The 21,647-nt window shown below is 43.6% G+C and overlaps 1 protein-coding gene across 3 annotated transcripts in view; it reads right to left on the minus strand.

Annotated features, from left to right (window-relative positions):
- NPHP4 (nephrocystin 4) overlaps window positions 1-21,647 on the minus strand; it is a 486,557-nt gene that overhangs the window by 141,778 nt on the left and 323,132 nt on the right. For all 3 annotated transcript variants that reach the window (XM_068240494.1, XM_068240492.1, XM_068240493.1), the window contains 3 exons: window positions 18,703-18,890; window positions 15,057-15,217; window positions 3,116-3,296 (listed from right to left, as the gene is read on the minus strand). In XM_068240494.1, coding sequence (XP_068096595.1) covers window positions 3,116-3,296; window positions 15,057-15,217; window positions 18,703-18,890 — 530 coding nt within the window. The remainder of the gene's footprint in view (window positions 1-3,115; window positions 3,297-15,056; window positions 15,218-18,702; window positions 18,891-21,647) is intronic.

Here is a 21,647-nt window from a genome sequence, read left to right on the forward strand (position 1 = left end):
CTTGTTTGTAATTCCTCAGTATGTGAAAGCCCAGCCAGCTCAGAGGACGATTTATCCAGCTGATTAGAGCAGCTTCTCTCTTCTCTCTTAACTAAATAACACACAGGAAGTGTGCATAGAGGGGCCAGAAAGGGTGAGTTCATAGCAGAACCACAACACTGAAGAACTTGGCAGCCTTCCAGACACAGGCCGACAAGTCTGACGGGAAAGATACATTGATTTATTACAGAGACTGTCATAGTAGAAAGTGCTGCAGTTAGCCAGAACACATTAGAATAGCTTTTGGAACATGTAGGATGATAAAAAACAGGATGCAATTTTTGTTACGGAGTCTCTTTAAAAAATAGCACCTCCCACAGTAAAATTTGAAAAAGTATAACAAAAATCTTTATTCAACATTGGGTATATTAATAATCACAGTACTGATGATTCAATAAAGAATAAAACCATTTAAAAACCAAGCAAATATTCCAACATGATCCCTGCTGCATATGAAACAATCACTCTAAATGCAATATATTGTATAATGACACAATGCTGCTGTCAGATATAAAACCCCACAGTAGGCTCAATATTGAGCCCAACAGGGGGAGAACCAGGGTTCAGTATACAACCTAATGTGATGCAGGACCAATAAACAACACCTGTGCAATGGAAAAAAAACACAACAAAAAAAAAAAACACACAAATAAATATCGCATATATAAGATTATGAAATAAAGTGCACAATTGCTATCCAAGTATACAGTATTACTAGTGATAAGATGCCTAGTAAAAAATTAAGGCAAAGGAGCAGCCCATAGGAAAAAGAGCATAAAGTGGAGTAGTGCAAAAAATAGGAGATACTTAGCCCAGAAATGGTGAAGTCAATCTCAGCAGCACAGCAGGGAACAAGGAATCCCCTCAGAGGACAAGATCCCACTAGTTCCGCGAGAGTCACCTCGCTTTATCAAGGAGAGAGGTGCTCCCAGTCATCGCCCGTGATAAGCATAGCTTTGGCTAGTTGCTGGGTGCACACTCACTTGTTAAAGATACACTGGATATTGACCTTGGTTTGTATTTTACTATCCTTGTCTGTTGTGATTAACCTCTGCTTGATTCCTAGAAACTCTTTGCCTGCTGCCTGGACCGACCTTGCCTGTTACTGGAAACTCTTGCCTGCCACCGGACCGACCTCTGCTAGTTACTGGAAACTCTTGCCTGCCGCATGGACCGACCTCTGCTAGTTACTGGATACTCTTGCCTGCCGCCTGGACCAGCCTCTGCTAGTTACTGGATACTCTTGCCTGCCGCCTGGACCAGCCTCTGCTAGTTACTGGATACTCTTGCCTGCCACCTGGACCGGCCATTGCATGTTTACCGAATACTCTTGTCTGCTGCCTGGACTGATATTGCCTGTTACTGGATACTTCTTGCATGCTACCTGAACTGGACGATAAGTATACTCCAATTATTCCTGTCAGTCATTTGAATAAACTTTGCATACAGCCTCATATGAACTATATCCCATACTGCCTGGTGCAGCTATTGCCTGTTGAATAACTTTGCATGCGGGACTAGCAGGAACTGTGTCATAACTTGCATCATCTATTACCTGTTGAATAACACTGCATGTAGACCTGCATGAACTATCTCATAACCTGGATCATGCATTACCTGTTGAATAACCTTGCATGAAGACTTGCCTGAACTGTCTCATACCTGGTTTACCTATTGCCTGAACCTTGCATGTGCATTTGCTTAATCCCTCTCCTGATACTTGAGAGTCTGCACTTGTCATCTCTGTCATTACTGACAAACGGCGCTGACACCCTCATTCTTCTGAACCAAGGTAATAACCCTGTGTGATACTGATGAACTATTGAGCTGTGTTACTAGCCTTATTAGGGTTCTAACAGGTTACTCCTCTCTACTTTAGTCTGTATGCCTTGCACGTTAAGACCTGGGGTAACCGTAGTCAGGAGACAAATAACGTGTCCTGCTCACGTGGGGGCTTGTCTATAGGTAAAGACGTGGGCCGGGCTCAGAGCCACGGTAATAGATTAGGGCCTAGAGACTGAGTGAGGACATAACCTGGCAAGCTTTACAGCAGCAACAAAGATTGTACAGGTAACTTGATTAATAGCATAGTACCATATAAAAACAGAACCAACACAGACACCAGTAAGCTATGGGTTAAACTGAGTAATGAATTTATTTGTTTTAATACTTGCAGTATTACGTTTAATACTTGCAGTTTGTTTTAATACTTGCCTATGCTGTATAAAGGTGTGTGATCTACCACCGAATGTTATAGTGTGGCCCTGGGATATAGAACTACAGGGCCAACCATCAGCAAGTAAAGCCTGGTACTCTCATCAGGTTACATTCAGCTCAGGTTTTATTACGTTTCATCTATATAGGATCAGGGTTTACAGATTCACTATGCTTTCCTCATACTGTTAAGGAAAACAAATGCCACATCCCCAACTTTCGAACAGAAGCACTGAACTGCAATATCCAATGCCTGCCTTTTCGGCTCTAACATCATTGTGAAGCACCACAACACACTTGTACTGGAGCGGCAATAAACAATTGCCAAGTGCTGGATATTTGCAGGAGGTTACTGTGTGATCAACAGGTGTTCACTAACAAACCACCATAGACTCCAAAACAGGCATTTGTCAAGTGTTTGACAAATGCCTGCTCACCTACTGCACAGTCACCAGATGGTGATCTTCAGCAGTTGGAAATGGTATGTACACCCTTAAGCCTCTAGCGTGGACCTTTCCAAATGATCAGAATGAAAGAAAGGCATTTGATATAGTTTTGAAGGGACTAAGGATGGCTGCCTTCATACTACTCTCACTATTCAAGTCAGTTCAAGGAAGTTGGATTAGGCAACAAATAACATTTAGGCACCAAAAATTTTGCAATTAGTAATTCTTTAGAATAGGTTTGCCTTTGAAACGTAAAAAACGGTAATGTTTTAAGCGTTTGTGAAACTGTCTGGGTTCCTTGGAATGGTATTTAAATAAAAATAATAAATAACTAATCAATGCTGACAAACCTAAAAGAGGCAAGGCAAGTCTGCACAAACTCATAAAATCGGCCATATAAATCACAGTAGTCTTACCAACATTGCCCATGCGCATATGCAGTCTTCCTTTAATAACTGTATGGACTCCGATGGGTTTAACCACGCCTTGCTTTGAGATGTCGCCACTCATGACCATGGAGTCCTGCTCATATTCTGTCGTAATGACCTCCAGCTCATGATACACCTGCACTCCAGTGCGGCCTTGACGTAGCAGATGCTATCAAACACAGACAGAGAAGTCAGTCAAACCACTGGAATTTAGAGGTTAATGCAATAAACTATGGATGCTTTGATGCTTGAGTGGCTGCTTGAATGCTTGAATCTCCCGAGTCCCCATTTTGTCAGTCATTGGTACCCTTCTCCCTCCTCATAATAGTACTTGGCACCATCATCCCACCCCTGCTTATCAATGCTACCCTTCTCCTTCTAACAGCTGATGGTCCCTATCCCACATTCCCCAACTCAACTGGAAAGAGGCAAGCTTTTCTGTCCCAACCCTGCTGGTAATGGCACCCCCTCCCCCACCACTGCTGGTTAGGGGCATTTTCTCTCTCCATGCGTATTGCTTTGTAGTACTCTTCGCTATCCCAGGTTTCAGTTAATGGCACTCTTCCACCCCATCACTGCTTGCCAGCAGCACAACCTTTTCTCTCTCAAACCCTGATGTTCCCACCCTCACCAAGCCTGGTTAGTACCACCATTCTACTCCTACATGCTAGTCAGTGACACTCTTCTCCCTATGGACTCGTAAGTGGCACCCTCCTTCACCACATCCCTGCTGGTCAGTGACACTCTTATTCATACCATCCCTGTTGATGAATGCCACCCTTCTCTCCCTATCTTTTTTGTCAATAGCATCCTTTACCTAGCCTCTGGTGACAACTGGTTGAAACTGAATGCTCACAAAACTGAGGTCCTTGTTGTCCAAAGCCAGCGCCTGGCATAAAATCAGCTCTATCCTAAATCAATACCAATCACGATTGGGAATTCAAACATAAACAGCTCCGACCTTGTGCACAGCCTTGGTGTGCTAATCGATGGGGAATTGAGCTTCAGAAACTAAATCTCAGCTGTAGTCAAATCTTCCTACTTTTATCTGAAGAACATTGCAAAAATTGAACATCTCATTCCTCCAGTGGATCTTAAAACCCTATTATTATTATTTAGTATTTATATAGTGCCAACATCTTCCGCAGCGCTTTACAGAGTATATATCTTGTCTTGTCACTAACTGTTCCTCAGAGGAGCTCACAATCGAATTCCCTACCATAGTCCTATGTCTATGTATGTATTGTGTAGTATGTGTTGCAGTCTAGGGCCAATTTAGGGGGGAGCCAATTAACCTATCCGAATGTTTTTGGGATGAGAGAGAGGAAACCGGAATGCCCGGAGGAAACCCACACAGACACAGGGAGAACATACAAACTCCTTGCAGATGTTGACCTGGCTGGGATTCGAACCGGGGAACCAGCGCTGCAAGGGGAGAGAGCTAACCACCACGCCACCGTGCTGCCCAGTTCACGCCTTGCAGATGTTGACCTGGCTGGGATTCGAACCAGGGAACCAGCACTGCAAGGTGAGAGCGCTAACCACTACACCACCATGCTACCCTAGTTCACGCCTTCATCACATTACGGCTGGACTACTGCAATGCACTCTATTCAGGCCTCCCAAAATAAGACATGCACCGCCTGCAATAAGTACAGAATGCTGCTGCCAGATTGCTAACACACCAGCCTCGCCAATGTCAAATTACACCGATTAGTTGCTCATTGCACTGGCTACCTGTAAAATGGAGAATACTCTTCAAGATTAGACTGTTGACATTCAAATCCCTGCACAATGTGTGCCCTGGATACATGAAGGACTTGCTGAAACTGCACCACACCTCTCACAACCTCAGATCAGCAGGTTTCATAAACTTGGTAACTCCCAGAGAGCACCTCAAAACCTTGGGAGCTAGAGCTTCTGTCATGCTGCCCCTACCCTTTGGAACTTTCTACCACACCCAGTAAAGACAGCCCCTTCCCTGGAGTTATTCAAATCCAGACTGAAAAGGCACCTGTTTAGCCTGCCATTTCCGTACGTTCTTCCTCTGTACCACAATTTACAATCAACCAATTATTGGGTCTGAGCCATGTTTATGCGCTTTGAGTCCTGCGGGAGAAAAGCGCTTTACAAATGTTATATGTTTGAGTTTGTTCTTCACCCCCATCGCTGGTCAGAAGCAACCTTCACGTCACCACCTGTGCTGGTCAGTAGCACATTTCCCTCACATGTCTGGTAGCAGTAGCATCATCCTCTCCCACCCCACAAACCCCTCTGGTCAGTGGTATGCCTCTTTCCCAAACCTGCTGCTTAGGGGTATTCTCCCAAACAATCAATGCTGTTCAGTAACACCCTTCCTCACCTGCCACTCTATTCATCACTTGCCTGCAGCTGATACCCTTTCCTCCCCCATCTCTGCTGGTCAATGGCACCCTATTTCGCCCCCATCCCTTTCGAGTAGAGGTATCCTTCACTGCACCTTCCCTGCTGGTAATGAAACCGTTCACTTATATCCCTACCTCCCAAAGCTGCTGGTGAGGGAAATCCTCTCTCTTTACACTTGCTGCTCAATAGCACTCTTCTCTCTCTCTCCCATGTATTGTATAATAACACCCTCCTCCTCTATTACTGCTGTTCATTGACATCCCTCTCTCTCAAACCCTGATGATGCTACTCACCACCCAGGCTGGCCAGTGCCATCATTTTCACTCTACCTGCTAGTCAGTGACACTATTCTCCTCTGCAGGTCAGTGACACTCTTATGGTGGCCATACATGGTACAAAAAAAACGTTCGATTATCCCTTTTATTCGATCTAAATGATCGATTTAAATGAAAGTTGAAAATATTTTTTTTTTCGATCAAGAAATTTGAACGATCATCCTGTTTTTTCGAGAAAAATCAGATCAGACATGCTGGAAAAATCTTTATATTCGATCTAACGGAATAATCGAATTAAATTATCTAATCGAAAAAAAATGAAAAATTGTACCATGTATGGCCACCTTTAGGCCCGCTTCACATTGGCATTAAAAATGTCCATTTAGCGGAACTAAACCGTCAAAATCCCAACGGCTCCTATGTTAATCAACTGAATCAGTTCACATTGTTCCATTAGGGTAGGAACCCACTAGGGCGTTTTTGGCAGGGTTTTGGGATTGCAGACAATCGCCAGCGATTCCCAAAAATGCTTTGCCAATGAAAGTGGGTTGGGCAGAACCTTACAGTGCGATTGTGATTAGGGGTAATCGCAATCGCAGGACATGCAGCATTTTGAGCGCATTTGCACTCAATGCAAAGTATATAAGCACTACATAAATAGCTTATCAAAGCTATTATGCAGCGCTTTGGGGGCCTGAGCGATTAGCTGTAAAGGACATCCGAGGTGAAAATAAACTGATGAGAAAAACAATTGTATCTATCCTCCTTCTCCTCAAAATGACTTTTTTTTTAGATACCCCACCATTTTATTTTATATTTAAATCTAGTTTTAAGTTTTTACAGTTTCATTGACTTTGCTCAATGACACCTTCATTGAAGTATGCCAGAGCTCAAATCTATGAATTATTGACCATGTTGATCTCTTTCCTGCCCTCAGAAGCCATTTACTGACAGGAAAGTTTTTTTATGTCTACAATTACTTATCAGTGAGGGTTACGCTATAGTCTGACCCAGTCCGACCCGGACAGAAACTGTCACTTTCATACCTGATGTTTAACTCTTTCAGGCAGAGAAAGAAAAAAGGAACACAGCATAGTTATTTGTGTGCTTGGCACTGTACATACACATGTCTATCTCATCATGTCACGTCACCTCGGTTGTTCTTTAAATAAAGCTTTAATATACTTAACGGGTCTCTGTATTTCCTTCTTCCGTCCACAGCCCCGCCCCCCAAAGGAAGAGATCATAGGCGCTTCTCTGATTGGTCATAGAGAAGCACCTATGGCCTTCCTTTAGGGGGCAGGGCTACGGATGGAAGGGATTTTTTGTATGTGACAAGCGAGGCCTGGGCTAACTTATTTTTGGTGGTTTATGCAGATTCATAGTATCTGAGTTTAAGGCCCGCAATCAATCGGTACACCTGCAGCTGTAGTGCAAAAATTCCACACTGTGCAGTCAGATTACCGAATTGATATGTCAGTGGAAGACCAATGTATACTTTGTGTAATCTACGGATGGAAGGACGCCTGGTAAGTATTATAAAGTTTTAATAAAAAAAAAAAAAAAAATATGCAAAGCAAAACGTCGGGTAAATGCTGTTAATGCCAAACACCCTAGGTAAATGCCAAACACCCTAGTAACCGCTACACACAGCTGTATGGCGATTTTAAAGCGCTGCAGCGATTCCCAGTGGGTCCCAGGCCTTAGAACAGTTTGGGAAGGCAATAAATCCGCAGCAATGGATTCATTGCACTGACCATGTGCTAATAGAAAGTAGGGTCACAGATAAAAAAAACTGATAATTTTTAATCATTTTTTTATTTTTGCAGTGTGAACCGGACCATATCCCAGGTCAGCCCAACCTTATCTATCCTACCCCTGCAGGTAAACGGCACTCTTATCCCTCCCACCCCTGCAAATCGGTGGCAACCTTATCTTTCCCACCCCTGCAGGTCAGTAGCACCCTTATCTCTCCTACCCCTGCCGGTCAGTAGCACCCTTATCTCTCCTACCCCTGCAGGTCAGTAGCACCCTTATCTCTCCTACCCCTGCAGATCGGTGGCACCCTTATCCCTCCCACCTCTGCAGGTCAGTAGCACCCTTATCTCTCCTACCCCTGCAGGTCAGTGGCACCCTTATCTCTCCTACCCCTGCAGGCCAGTGGCACCCTTCTCCTTCCCACCACTGCAGGTCAGTGGCAACCTTATTCCTCCCACCCCTGCAGATCAGTGGCACCCTTATCTCTCCTACCACTGCAAGTCAATGGCACCCTTTTCCCTTCCACCTCTGCAGGTTAGTGGCACCCTTATCTCTCCTAGCACTGCAAGTCAATGGCACCCTTTTCCCTCCCACCTCTGCAGGTCAGTGACACCCTTATCTCTCCCACCACTGCAAGTCAGTGGTACCCTTATCTCTCCCACCCCTGCAGGTCAGCAGCCTCTCACCACTGCAAGTCAGAGGCACCCATATCCCTTCCACCACTGCAGGTCAGTGGCTTCCTTATCCCTCCCACCCCTGCAGGTCAATGGCACCCTTAAAGGCCACAGGTCTATTCCTCTGAGGGTGGTTAATTACGGTACATGTTTAATACTTGTTTTTAGTCTCTTACTCCCCTTCTTACTTCCTAGCTTTATAATTCAGTAAGGCCCCATTCACATTACGCGTTGCCATTCACATTACACGTTATTTCAGCAACGCGTGCAGGAGGCAGACACGCACAAACATCAGAAGTACATACACTGCACTGTCTGATGTTCACACTGCATGTGTTCAGTACCAGTGCGGTAGTATTTGCTATTTAATACAAATTTACTATTAGGCCTGGGATACACTATTGGCGCTTTGCGCCACACCGCAAAGTGTCTGCAATTTGCCAAATCGCAGAAGAGCCGTGATATCTAAGCGATTCCCGGACAAACTGCAATTTGGCTGCTGCAGCCACTGATGCGGTTGCTTCAGGATTGCTCCCAAAATGCTGCAAGCAGCGATACGTATTGGATCACCCCATAGGGATCCAATGTTGTATCACTTTGCCGAACGTCGGTGATCGCCAAGCACTGCAAAAGCACTCCCAGTGGTTCCCAAGCCTTAAAGGTTAGGCTGAACTGGAGCTTTAAAGTATTACCAATGGCATTAAAATTACAGTGTTATATGAGAGTTATGAGAGAGATGGGGAAATTCAGCTTTAAAGTGGGCCTAGATTTCTAATGTAGTTTTCCAAAGTTATTTATGCACCATCTTTTCCATCCCAGAGTGAGAAGCCACAGTTTTTATCCTTGGCTGGGTTGGGGTGGAGCCAGACCAGGCATCATAATCACAAGACTTCATAGAAAAGATAGCAAACCCCGAAGGATCGTTTTGCAGCTTGGACAGTGACAGTTTCGGTTTGACAGATGGCAGATAGAGATTTTGCTGTTTATCTCTTAGCTTTTAAACATCTCCCGTGTGCTTAATAACCTCCGACACATTTTTGATCACTTTTAGCCTTGAGTTTTATGAAACAGCATTGCCGTGCGATAACGGTTTGGCTTTCCTTCCATTTTCTGTGGGTAATGTGCTGTTTCACATTTCACTCTCATTAAAATGTCAAAGACACCTACATAATTCTGCCTTTGTGAGTGACAGCTGGATGGCTGGAGATGTCTCATATGCCATGAATCAATGTTGTGTCGCTTATGGGAATGAGCTGGGGAAACATTGCTGAGGAAAAGAATAAATATAAATCATCATATCTAACACTTGGATCAGCTGTTATTAATACTACCAAAGCTTTCTACATCAGTGCCTGCTAAACTGCTACCTCTATATATTTAAAGAGAAAGTATACCTATTTTAAGTAAGTAAGGGCTGTTGAAGTTGGAAATTCGATTTAGATTTGAGAAGTGCAATTTCAAATTTGCCAAATATTTCACAAATATGCAAACAAACTGCCTCCCAACCTCCGATGAAGCTCTTAGCGTAAATCGGCCATCAGGCTACCTGTACCCGGCACCTATCCGACCGCTCTGGTATGTGCCAGTCTAAGTAAACTGCTATCACATGTATAATGTATGCTATGATGTTTTTTCACATAAAATAAATCATTTGAAGAAGCAGTGCTGACCACCACTCTTCCTTTGACAAAAAAATATACATGGTCATATATTTATTGAAAACATGATCCAATAATATAATTTGAAGGTGAGATCAGAGTATGGCATTTTCAATCATTGGAATCAGGTGTGAGTGAGAGACCTTGTTTTATTAAAAGAATGTGGTTCCAAGAAACCTGTTGACACGTACACATTAGTGTATGCGCATCATGGCTCGAACAAAGGAGGTGTATGAAGACCTCTGAAAAATAGTTGTTGATGCCCATAAAGCTTTGCCTGATTGATTTTAGCCTTGAGATCAAACATTTATAAAATGTGGTGTGCTCACTGGTCATTGTGTGTGTGTTGGAGTTGGGATATTGAGCTCTAAGCCTGTGTATTCTAGGGAAGGTCTTTGGCAATGGCAAGCCAAATGTATAGATCCGCCTCGGACTCCATCAAGGTTATCAAGTTTGCAGATGACACAACAATCATCGGTCTCATTGGCGTTAACGGAGAGGGAGACTACCGCAGTGAGATAGAGAGAATCTGCAACTGGTGCAAGAACAACAACCTTGTCCTCAATGCCGCAAAGACTGTTGAACTGACTGTTGACTTCAGGAGGAACCCTCCCACTCTCCCACCAGTCTACATAGGTGACACCGAAGTCTCCAGAGTAGCATCAGTCCGGTTCCTTGGCACAACCCTATCCACCGACCTAAGATGGGGGCAGAACACCACCAAAATTCAGAAGAAGGCACAACAAAGGCTATTTTTCCTGCGCCAACTTAAAAAATTTGGAATGCCTCGGGAGCTGCTGACCAGTTTCTACACCGCCACCACGGAGTCTGTACTTTGCTCTTCAATAATCGTCTGGTATGCCGGCGCAACAGCCAGCGACAGACATAGACTGCAAAGAGTCATTAGTGAGGCAGAGAGGATCATTGGACTGCCCCTACCACCTCTGGATCTCCTCCACACGGCTAGGATGAGGAAGAGGGCCACCAAGATCTCCTGCGACCCCTCCCACCCTGGCAGCCGCTTCTTTGAGCCTCTCCCATCCGGCCGGCGCTTCCGAACCATCCAATCCAAGACTACCAGGCGCAGGAACTCCTTTTTCCCCCAGGCTGTTCTACTGCTCAACAACACTGACGCCTGACTATTCCCTCCTAGCCTGCAATCAGCATGCATGTCTGCATCCAACTCCCACTAGCACAATGATCCATGATGTCATCGTATCTGTTAAGGGTGCTTGGACTCCGTCAAGGTTATCTACTAACGCAGCAGCATGTAAAAATGGTAGAAATTGCAGACGTAAAATGTAAAATGTACTGTTAATCCTTTTAGTTTAGTCAAGGTACTCATAGCCATATATGTAAGATAGACAACTGTTGTCGTGTATTTTTCCTTTGCCATGTATACCACAAGCAATTCCGAGTACGGTACCCCCGCACTTGGCGAATAAATCCATCTTGTATCTTGTATCTTGTAGGTACCCAACTATATGGCAAAGCAACCTGTAGATTACAGGCTTTGAGTGCAGGTCATGTAGGTCCACATTAGTCTGTAACTAAGAGGACTGAGGTTCAGGCAGAGCAAGCTATTCAGTGACTGAACTCTGGTCTTGCCATCGAACTAAGATAACATAAGTACAAATCAGAGAAATTCGGTGGTGAAGAAATGTAATGGAACTAAAACTGTCTGTTAGGCACCTGCACCAAACTTCTGATTAGCTATCGCCAGTGGCTATCCATTCCAGAAAGGAAATCAAAAATAAATTGAGAGCAAGATGAAAACAATGCAAAGCTCAGCTAAACAAGACCTCGGTGGCTGCACAGATAGGAGACAAAAATGCAAATTAATCCACCAAATCCTGAATAGACTGTGATATTGTGTTGGAGGGGGGGAGGGATTGTACTAAATCAATGCAACCATACAGCTCCAACTAGTTGCTACAGCAAAGATTAATATTTCTGCTTGTTTGCTTGCTGTGACATCTACATAAAGCTCTGCCACTAACATTTTTATTAGATGTTAGTTGGCCCTCAACCATATTCATTACCATATTACTGCAATTTAATCTAGATAAAAGGTTAGAAATAGAAAAAAAACTTTGTAAGCATTTTATTGAGAGCAATCTGGATAAAAAATATAACTTAAATGGCTTAGCATTGATAAAGGAGAGGCCATCCTAGGTAATTATACTGAAATATGCTATGCACGACTTTTATAAGCTTGGTGCCAAGCTGGCACTAGAGGGTGACTTGAGGACAATGTCTTGGACTTCTGCCACCATATACAATGCACGGTACACTTATTTCTAACTACGTCTCACAGAACCTAAACAACTATAGCGCAAATGTCTATATACACACAGGCGCTAACAAGAACCTGTTACAAATATGCTTTTACAAAAAACTAAAATTTCACTCTGAAAATCACTTGGAAGTCTTATTAGCCTGGAACTTTTTTTTGTCCTATTTTGTAATTTTATGGGTTTTCCAATATTCAACAATCTTTAGGGCGAATAGACCCCAGTAAGTCTGCCTACTGGCAGTCATATCATAAGTGTGCCTTTTGACTTAAGCACTGGGTGTTACCTATAGTTAAAGTATCGGCAATGATCTATCAACGATACTCTGCTACCTAACACTAAAGGCTCGTACACACGCTTGATAGTCTGGAACGACAGGTCCGTCGGACCCTCCCGCTGGCCGGGCGTTCCAGCGACAGTACAGCGTATGTACAGTCTGCACACTGATAAGGCTGTTTCTGAGTGATCTGCCTGGCGGATCGCTCAGAAACAGCCTTATCAGTCTGCAGACAGACTGTACACACGCTGTATTGTCGCTGGAACGCCCGGCCAGCGGGAGGGTCCGGACGGACCCATCATTCCAGACTATCAAGCGTGTGTACGAGCCTTAACGCCCCTTTCAAAATGATAATCCGTATTTATACGCATAGCATTAAGCCTTAGCATTAACACTTAGCACACCCCTCACTATGATAGTATCTACAGAAAAATTGAAAGCTTTTTTTTTTAGTTGAGTGAAAATTACAATTGGATTTCCATTTTTTTCGATTTTTCTAGATCAGGAGTCGCATACATTTCTGGTCAATTTTTTTGAAGATTGTATGATGTGTTGTAGCGTGACAATTTCATAATGTAGAGACACAAGCAATTTTTTTTCATAAATGGGGAAAAATTGAACACAGATTTGGACAGGTTTTTTTTTTTAAATGTTACAATCAATCAGAAAAATTGGTTGTAAACCTTGAATTAAAAAGAAATGTAAAAAATCGTATGGTGCGTGGCCACCTTTCAATCCCAAGCACAGTGCCTCTCTTAATCTTGTGGCTGTGATCCTAGCCATGGACAAGGACACCCAGAACTGGGCATGTGCCAGTAAGGTCCCCGCATGCCCAGGAGAACTAAGCCACTCCTGTACAGTTTTTTTTCTACGTTCTACTAGGCATGTGCAGATCTAGTCTGTCCCAGGCATACACGCTTACTTATTTTGTCCATTCTTGGACACTTTAAAAAAATCCCACTTAAGACTGAGATAGTACAGTCAGCACATCTGGCATCTTACTGACGGGCTGGTACTGCTCGCTTGACTTGAACATTGGAGCTTGACTGCAGCAGATCTCCCACGGAAAAAAATGTAATGGAAGTGCCCATCCAGTGCTCATATGAATGATTCCAAAGTCTGAAAATTCTTCTATATCTACAGTAGCAAGAAAAATTATGTGACCCCTTTGGGGTCATAAAATGTGATCTGATCTTCATCTAAGTCACAACAATAGACAATCACAGTCTGCTTAAACTATTATCTAGTTGGATTTAATAACTGGTTGAATCTCATTTGGTAGCAACAACTTCAACCAAACATTTCCTGTAGTTGCAGATCAGATGTGCACAACGGTCAGGAGTAATTCTTGACCAAAAAATAAATAAATTCCAAAGTTTATCAAGACATTTGAAATATGCCTTCTGGAGTGGCTCAGTCAACGTCCTGACCTCAACCTGATTGAGATGCTGTGGCATGACCTCAAGAAAGTGATTTACACCAAACCTCCAAAGAATATTGCTGAACCAGAACAGTTCTGTAAAGAAGAATGGTCAAGAATTACTCCTGACCGTTGTGCACGTCTGATCTGCAACTACAGGAAACGTTTGGTTGAAGTTATTGCTGCCAAAGGAGGTTCAAACAGTTATTAAATCCAAGGGTTCACATACTATTTCCACCTGCACTGTGAATGTTTACATGGTGTGGTCAATAAAAACATGGAAACATTTAATTATTTGTGTGGTATTAGTTTAAGCAGACTGTGATTGTCTATTGTAGTGACTTAGATTATGACCAATTTCTGCAGAAATCCGTATAATTCTGAAGGGTTCACATACTTTTTCTTACTACTGTATCTTGCCTACTATGAAAAACAGATTTCATCCAATTGGCTGTATCTACCACTTTTTTGTATTAATAGTGGTATATTTTCAAAGCATTTCTCATTATACCTACTAGGAGAGACACTTACATACACAAGCAAAAGAAGAAAGTACAAGAATTCACTGTTTTACCTGCCAGCATTTTTTCAGAACAATAAACCAGCCTTTCCCCCACTTACTGATGCCAGCTATACAAAAAGTAATATTAAAAACAAACTAGCTGAAAAAACAGAGGTCCCCAAGAACAAAAAAATAAGAGGTTTCCTTCAAGGAAACGTCAAGGAAAGGGAAAACATCACTTTTAACCCTTTCCAATCTATTTTTCCAATCACCCACATCCGCCCAGCACTTATTTTTTTCTTGGTGGGTGTTGTTTTTTTCAGGCCTTAGCATCGCACCCAGTGCATGTGTGCCGGCCTAATTACAGTATTATGTGGCACAGCGTGGTACCACAGTGAAATAAAGTGTAATAGTCAGAGTCACAGAGTCGAAACCAAATGCGCTTGTGGGGACCTCATGGTGATGCTTGGTAACTCCTATGGTGTGTACTCATACATCAAAGCAGTCCATTAAAGCAGTTAGAAAGGCAAGCGGGGCACCATACACAATGCTTCAGAGTATTTATTCACCAACCATCACCAGCAGACAAGTTACAAGAGGCAAAAATGTGACGGAGTTTTGGTTTAATAGTCGACCTATGGTCTTTGGATGTAAAGTCTAATTTTAAAGGCTTTAAATGTACCTACCTTCATTTCTACAGCTGCTGAGCCAATGAGTAGCAGAGATTCTCCATCCCACACATCAATCTGAAGAGTCTGGAGAGCCAAATAACGTAAAAACCAACGTTGTTCTCCCGGTTTCAAGAATCCAGGATCCACCATGTATTTCAGATGATATCCGGGTGAGCCTTTACCAAACATGAAAAAAACAGCAATTAAGATATAAATTCTATTTGTACTAAAGTGTAGTGAGAGAAATATAGGGGCTGACAATCTTAACCTTTTGTCATGCTGATATTTTGGCTTCACTATCGTCCAAGACTTGTCCCTGAAACAAGCATGCAGTCATTGACTCAGTCTTATTACCTCCACACCCAAACAACCATACTTCCCTCAGGAAAAAAAACTGCAAGAGAAAACAAGGCCTTATTGGTGTGCCCAGAATGTTGTTGTTTGATATGCATGCTTAAAGAACAAGCGACACCCATGCAAACCTAGAAATAAAAAACATATATATAAGTAGATAAATACTACTTCTACTTGCATAACAGATGTATTGTGCTATCCACGTAATGATTCCTGTGAGTTTTATAAAGGAAAAGCAGAAAATCCTATTCTAGGCAGCGGCCATTTTGCCAAGCTAATGCGGACATTTCCTCCCTGACTCTTGTCCCCCCCCCCCCCCCTCCCTTCTCTTGCTTGTTGTGTATTAATTAGCTTCAGACACTCCTGTGATGATATATGTGGTGATGATGATGATGATATGTATGGTAATATGCAGAACATGGGCACTAGTTTTTTATTAGTATCTAAGGTAGCCTCCATCTTGAGTGTCTACTTCACAGGTGTGGGGCTATGAAATATTGTGGTGTCACCTGGAAATAATACATTTGCATCTGAAGGTGAATTCTTGTGAACAGCAGAGCAGGAACTGCTAAATTGAATTGCTAGCTTCGGGCAAGGAAATGGTTCATTAGGCCACTAGCCAGTCATAGGCCCTCCCCTTGATCTGCTGTGAAATACTGTCTCAGATGTGTACTATTGTCATCTTGCTCAAAGAAGCTGCTAATGGGAGTTCCTTATGTAATTAGATAATGACCCCTCTTTTGTCCGGCATCCTGCAAAGGCGTTGCATTGCTTTGAACTCTGTATTCATGTAAACCGCTACCTGTTGACCAACTATACAATCTGGGAACTTCAAAGGGCTAACAGGAAACTCTGGAATTTACATATGACAGCCTGCTGGAAGTGTGTGAAGTGTTTTGAAGTCCTTTTGATACAATTTTACCTGTGGAAATTAGATCTATTGGAGATGGGAAATCTCTGAAAGATCAAAAGTGGGACAGGAAAAACCTTTGAAGTTTGCATATCACAGGATATGACAAGCATTCTGGGCAAACCTTCGGAGGCAGGTTGGACTTGTACCCCCAGGCCCCAAATGGGCCTATAAGAACCCGCACAGGTCCTTCACAATTCGTAGTTCTTTGGGGATAGCACAATGCTAGGACTAACCTGGTCTGACCAGAACCACGCTCCCCTCGCAACAACGCTCAGATCTATATGCTGGTAATGTTTATTCCCGTTTATTTTATGCAAACTGTCTTGTGTATCTTTGTAACTTTTATTTTGTAATTTTTACTTTGTTTTTGTAAATCTTGCGTATATATTATTTTCTGCATTGTTCCACCTGTTTCTGGAATATTAAATTGTTATTTAATAAGTTTGACTTCTGCTGTACTAAGCCAACGCTCATAGCCTAGAGAGACTGCAGTGTAACTTGCGTTACAAGATTCAGTGCCTGATTGTGCCTTGCTACTGTACTATTGTACTGTGTGTGTGTGTGTGTGTGTGTGTGTGTGTGTGTGTGTGTGTGTGTGTGTGTGTGTGTGTGCGTGGCATTCCCGTATTTGGCCTAAAGCGCAAAGCTGACCCGAATACGAAAACGCTGACTGTGTGTAGATCACTCGACAGCAGAGTGAGAATCGCTGAAGTGTCTAGCAGCAGCTAGTGGTGGCAGTGAGAAGTGCTTTGAGGTGTGACAGCCTTGTTGTAGCTTGACTAAGGCTGCTTCCCTCTCGCAGTCGGGAACTGTATCTGCAGGCTTGCCGCAGGGCCAGTTCCTGACAACTCCCACTAGGAACTGCCTGTCTTTTTATTTACTTACTTTTATTTACTCCTCCAATCGCTGAGTCACCTCAGCCTTGCTTGTAAACACAAGTGAGCAGATAGTGTTTCTGATAAGCAGCTAGGCAGGGAAATAAATAGAAGAGGAGGAATATATTATAGATAAAAAGAACTCCCAGCATTCAACTTTTTGACACTGACTACTAAAGGGCCAGTGCTCCTAAAGTATGTAATAACTCCAAAGCATAAACAGCAGAAAAAGTTTTGAAAGTTTTGAATGCAGGATTAGCATATTTATCACTTAATACACTCAGACCAGATGCTGTTAAAATTTGATTTTTATGGTGACAATACCGCTTTAAGGGGCCTTTCTCTTTTTTTAGCAAAAACAAACATGACAGCAGTTCTTACCCATACCCAAACCATCTAAAGCTAAAACTAGAATTCTATAATAAAATAATCAGTAGTTTCAGAGGTTGCTGAAATAATACACAAGTTTAGACATCCCCTGTAGATGGGGTTTCTTTCCACTTCCGAAGTTCAAGGCCCTGTACACTGTTACCGGACAGGGATTAGCAGTGATGACTTGGGCAACAGTCCGGGGCCCAATGCTGTACAGACACATCACTAGTCCGCAGGCTGACGGCACGTTTGTTACTAGAAGGTGGGGCAGAGAAAAGTGGCGCACAACAGAGCTGCTTCCTGCGGACAGGGTGCCACTCACAGAACATTGTAGTCAGGGGTCACTAAAGATCCAGCATCCTGGTTCTTTAGACAATGTATACACGCAAGATGCTTGCTAGGTTCTGCCTGAGTCAGTCTTTATCAGCTGCTGAAGCCTAGTTTAATCTAGCATGTAAACGTAGTTTTACAATTGGTCGTTTAACCAGCCTGGCGGTATGGGCGAGCTCAGCTCGTCCATTACCGCTGGAGGCTGCCGCTCAGGCCCTGCTGGGCCGATTTTCATCAAATAAAAAGGTGCACACGCAGCCGGCACTTTGCCAGCCGCGTGTGCTACCTGATTGCCGCTGCAGCGCGGCAATGCGCCGCGTGCAGCGGCGAAGCGCCGCGTGCAGCGGCGAAAGAGGGTCCCCCCAGCCGCCCGAGACCAGCGCAGCCGGACCAAACAGTTCCGGCCAGCGCTAAGGGCTGGATCGGAGGTGGCTGACGTCAGGACGTCGTATGACGTCCATGACGTCACTCCGCTCATCGCGGCCTTTCTTGTTATTTCTGATCGCCTGAGGCGATCAGAAGTACGCATCAGGAGCGCCCTCTAGTGGGCTTTCATGTAGCCAACTTTCAGTTGGCTGCATGCAATAGTTTTTTTTTTAATTAATAGAACGCCAGGCTGGTTTTTAATATGATGGGTAACAACAAGGATTTTTAGCAGCTACCTTCACTTTGCTACCAACTCACCGTAACAGTGTTGCTATAAGCTCCAGAATATCTTTCTACAGATGCAGACCATCGGTCATGTGACTAAGTATACTGTACAAATAGACAATTAGCAATATAGCCATGGAAGCAGCAGTAAAACACAAACACTTACCCTTGTTTATAGAACCATCCTGGTTGATCTGCACAAGTACCCTTGTTGATATTTCCCTTCTGGAGGCACCTTTAGAATGCACCTGTACCAGCTGCAAACGGGGGGTTGTTGCTGGTTGGAATCGATAGAACTGAAAAGTGAAGTAGACGGTTTGGGGCCAGTTTGTGTAGATGTCGTTTCCCTGGAGGCTAATAAGGACAAAAATGGTTTTAATATTCTATTAGGAATGTGATAACAGTGATTTACTAAAATTTGCTTTGCAAGGTTCTAATAAAAATAGTGTGGGTCAGGTTATTTCCGCACCGCTTGGCACCGTGCATGATTTGGGCGCCGCCATGGGCCGTAATGTTAATTACGGCTATAGCAGCGCAGTCTCAAGTACGACAAAATGACTGCAATTCAGGTGTCGGCAATGGCTGGAATACAAATTACATGTCCAGAGGAAGAAATCAGTAGTGGAATATACAGTATTTAATATATTCCCTAAAATTACCTAGTGCAGGGAGAGCCATTGTTTGTCTTTTCACTGGGCCCAAATTACACGTGGGCGGATAATATGCACTGGGGACACAGGGCAGTCATAAAGACCAAAAATACATTTTAGCCCCACACTATTCAAAGATATACTATTTTTTTCTTTGTCCTAGAACTGAGCATTAAGCTATAACGTCATGAGGTATCACTGAACTAGACATAGAACAGAAATAGCATTTATACTTTATGAAATAAAAAGTTTGCCTCACAGGGAGGGCGTAGGGAGTGACATAACAGCCAGATGAGCCTGCTAACAGTTGTAAACACATCAGTAAGTGAGCTGGACCTTGGTAACTTAGCTGGTGAGGAGATTCTCACCTCAGACATAGTGTACAGATTCGTTTTTACCAGACAATTTAACTATGTTAAACATTGCTAATCTTGCAAAAATAATTTATAACAGTAACTAAAAATGATTCATTTGCAACAGTACCCCTTTAAGTGTCTGTTTTCAGTAATCTTTTAGAGCAGACTATAAGCAAGGGAAAACAAATTTAAAAATAAGTTCTAATCCTGAAGTTGTGCTATAAACATTACTGATTGAGTCATAGCAAATCCCAAGCATTTGTATATAGCACAAGGTTTTCAAACTGCCTTATAAACAGATGGAGGTACACAGGGGAAGATTTATCAGTCTCCCCACACAGATCTGCATCACAAATCATGAGTACTTGAGATGTATTTAAAGGGAACCTTAACTGTAAAAAAAAAAATGAGTTTTACTTACCTGGGCCATCTACCAGCCCCCTGCAGCCATCCTGTGCCCTCGCAGTCACTCATGGCTCCTCTGGTCCCCCACTGCCAGCTAGTTCCGTTTTTGCCAATTGGGAGTCGGCCGGCCGCCATGCGTACGTTTTTACGCATCCCTGCTGGTGCAGGAAGCTATTGCAGTCATCAACAAGTACATTTTTACGCATTACAACCGTAACGCATAAAAATTTATTTGTTGATGACTGCAATAGGATGCGTAAAAACGTACGCATGGCGGCCGGCCGCCTCCCAGTCGGCAAAAACGAAACTAGCTGGCAGCGGGGGACCAGAGGAGCCATGAGTGACTGCGAGGGCACAGGATGGCTGCAGGGGGCTCGTAGATGCCCCAGGTAAGTAAAACTCATTTTTTTTACAGTTAAGGTTCCCTTTAACACAGTCATGCAGGCGGCTTTATGGTACCGTACTGAATGCTCCTTGTGTAGTGCCACCCATAACCAGTGGCGTAGCTAAAGACATGTGGGCCCCGATGCAAGTTTTACATGGGGCCCCCCAAACACTCTATGCCTAACAATTGATACGGTGCACCAAAACCTGCCAATGGCAACTGCAGTGTCAGAGGTGCAAGAAGGGAATAGGGAACAGTTTGTTAATGATTACCAATATTCAGGGGTATCTATAGATGTGATTATTATGAGCACAGGACTAATAGAGAACTAATACTGCAGTTGAGGGAGGGCCCTTTGGAGCCCCTCTGGCCCAAGGGCCCCGATGCGGTTGCAACCTCTGCAACCCCTATTGCAACGCCCCTGCCCACAACCCTCTCTTCCCATGTGCAGTTTCAATGACCACTGTCCTAAATCCATCACCAAAACTCCTACTTCTGCAATGGCTATGTGGGTCAGAAGTACTACCATATCTGGTATCTATAATCTACACATCAGGTCAGATCAATTAAGCATACACAGGAAAGCCTCCGACTTACCAGAACAGTGATTAATTTAGAATACTGATCACAGATATGTCATTAAAATTCCAGACATGTAAGTAATGTAGTCATAAACTGTATATCTATAACCAACATCGGAGGGTTTTGCTGTGAGCAAAGCGAGGCAAGGGGAAACTGTTAGACCAGAAGGCCGCAGCTATACCTGAGGAAAGGGGAAACCCTGAAACATGGTGTGTATTACCAGCTACATTAAATGCAAGTTGTTCGCCAATGTAGTGCCTCTTTGTCCATAATTGCAGTAGCTACAGCTTGCGGCTGAATTGGGCGGCGGCTGCTACATAGGAGGCGCGACATGACTGCTAGGACACGCCTCCTGAAGAAGCCGGTAGTAGCCGGCGAAATCGATCGAGGACACTGTCCTTTCTCATGGAGGCAGTTGTTCTGATGCCCGACCGCCTCTGAACCCCTGGCACATCTCTTCCTCCCAGCCAACATCTGTCGAGACCAGTAAGAGCCCATTGGGCACTCCACATGCCTTTCCACCATCAGGCACACGCTGTCACTATGCTTCTCTGCTATTGCTGCTCAGCTATATATGATCTGCTCCCAGCCTGGCTTTGCTCACCCTCAATGAACTGTTACATGCTTATTCTTCTGCCTTATGATATGTGAGCTGCAACTATATGGACTCTTGTGTCCACACTTATGCTGCTCAGCTTGGACTAACATATGCAACGTGAATAAATTCTAGGCA

This window comes from Hyperolius riggenbachi, chromosome 6 (assembly GCF_040937935.1).
Source record: "Hyperolius riggenbachi isolate aHypRig1 chromosome 6, aHypRig1.pri, whole genome shotgun sequence".
NCBI lineage: Eukaryota > Metazoa > Chordata > Amphibia > Anura > Hyperoliidae > Hyperolius > Hyperolius riggenbachi.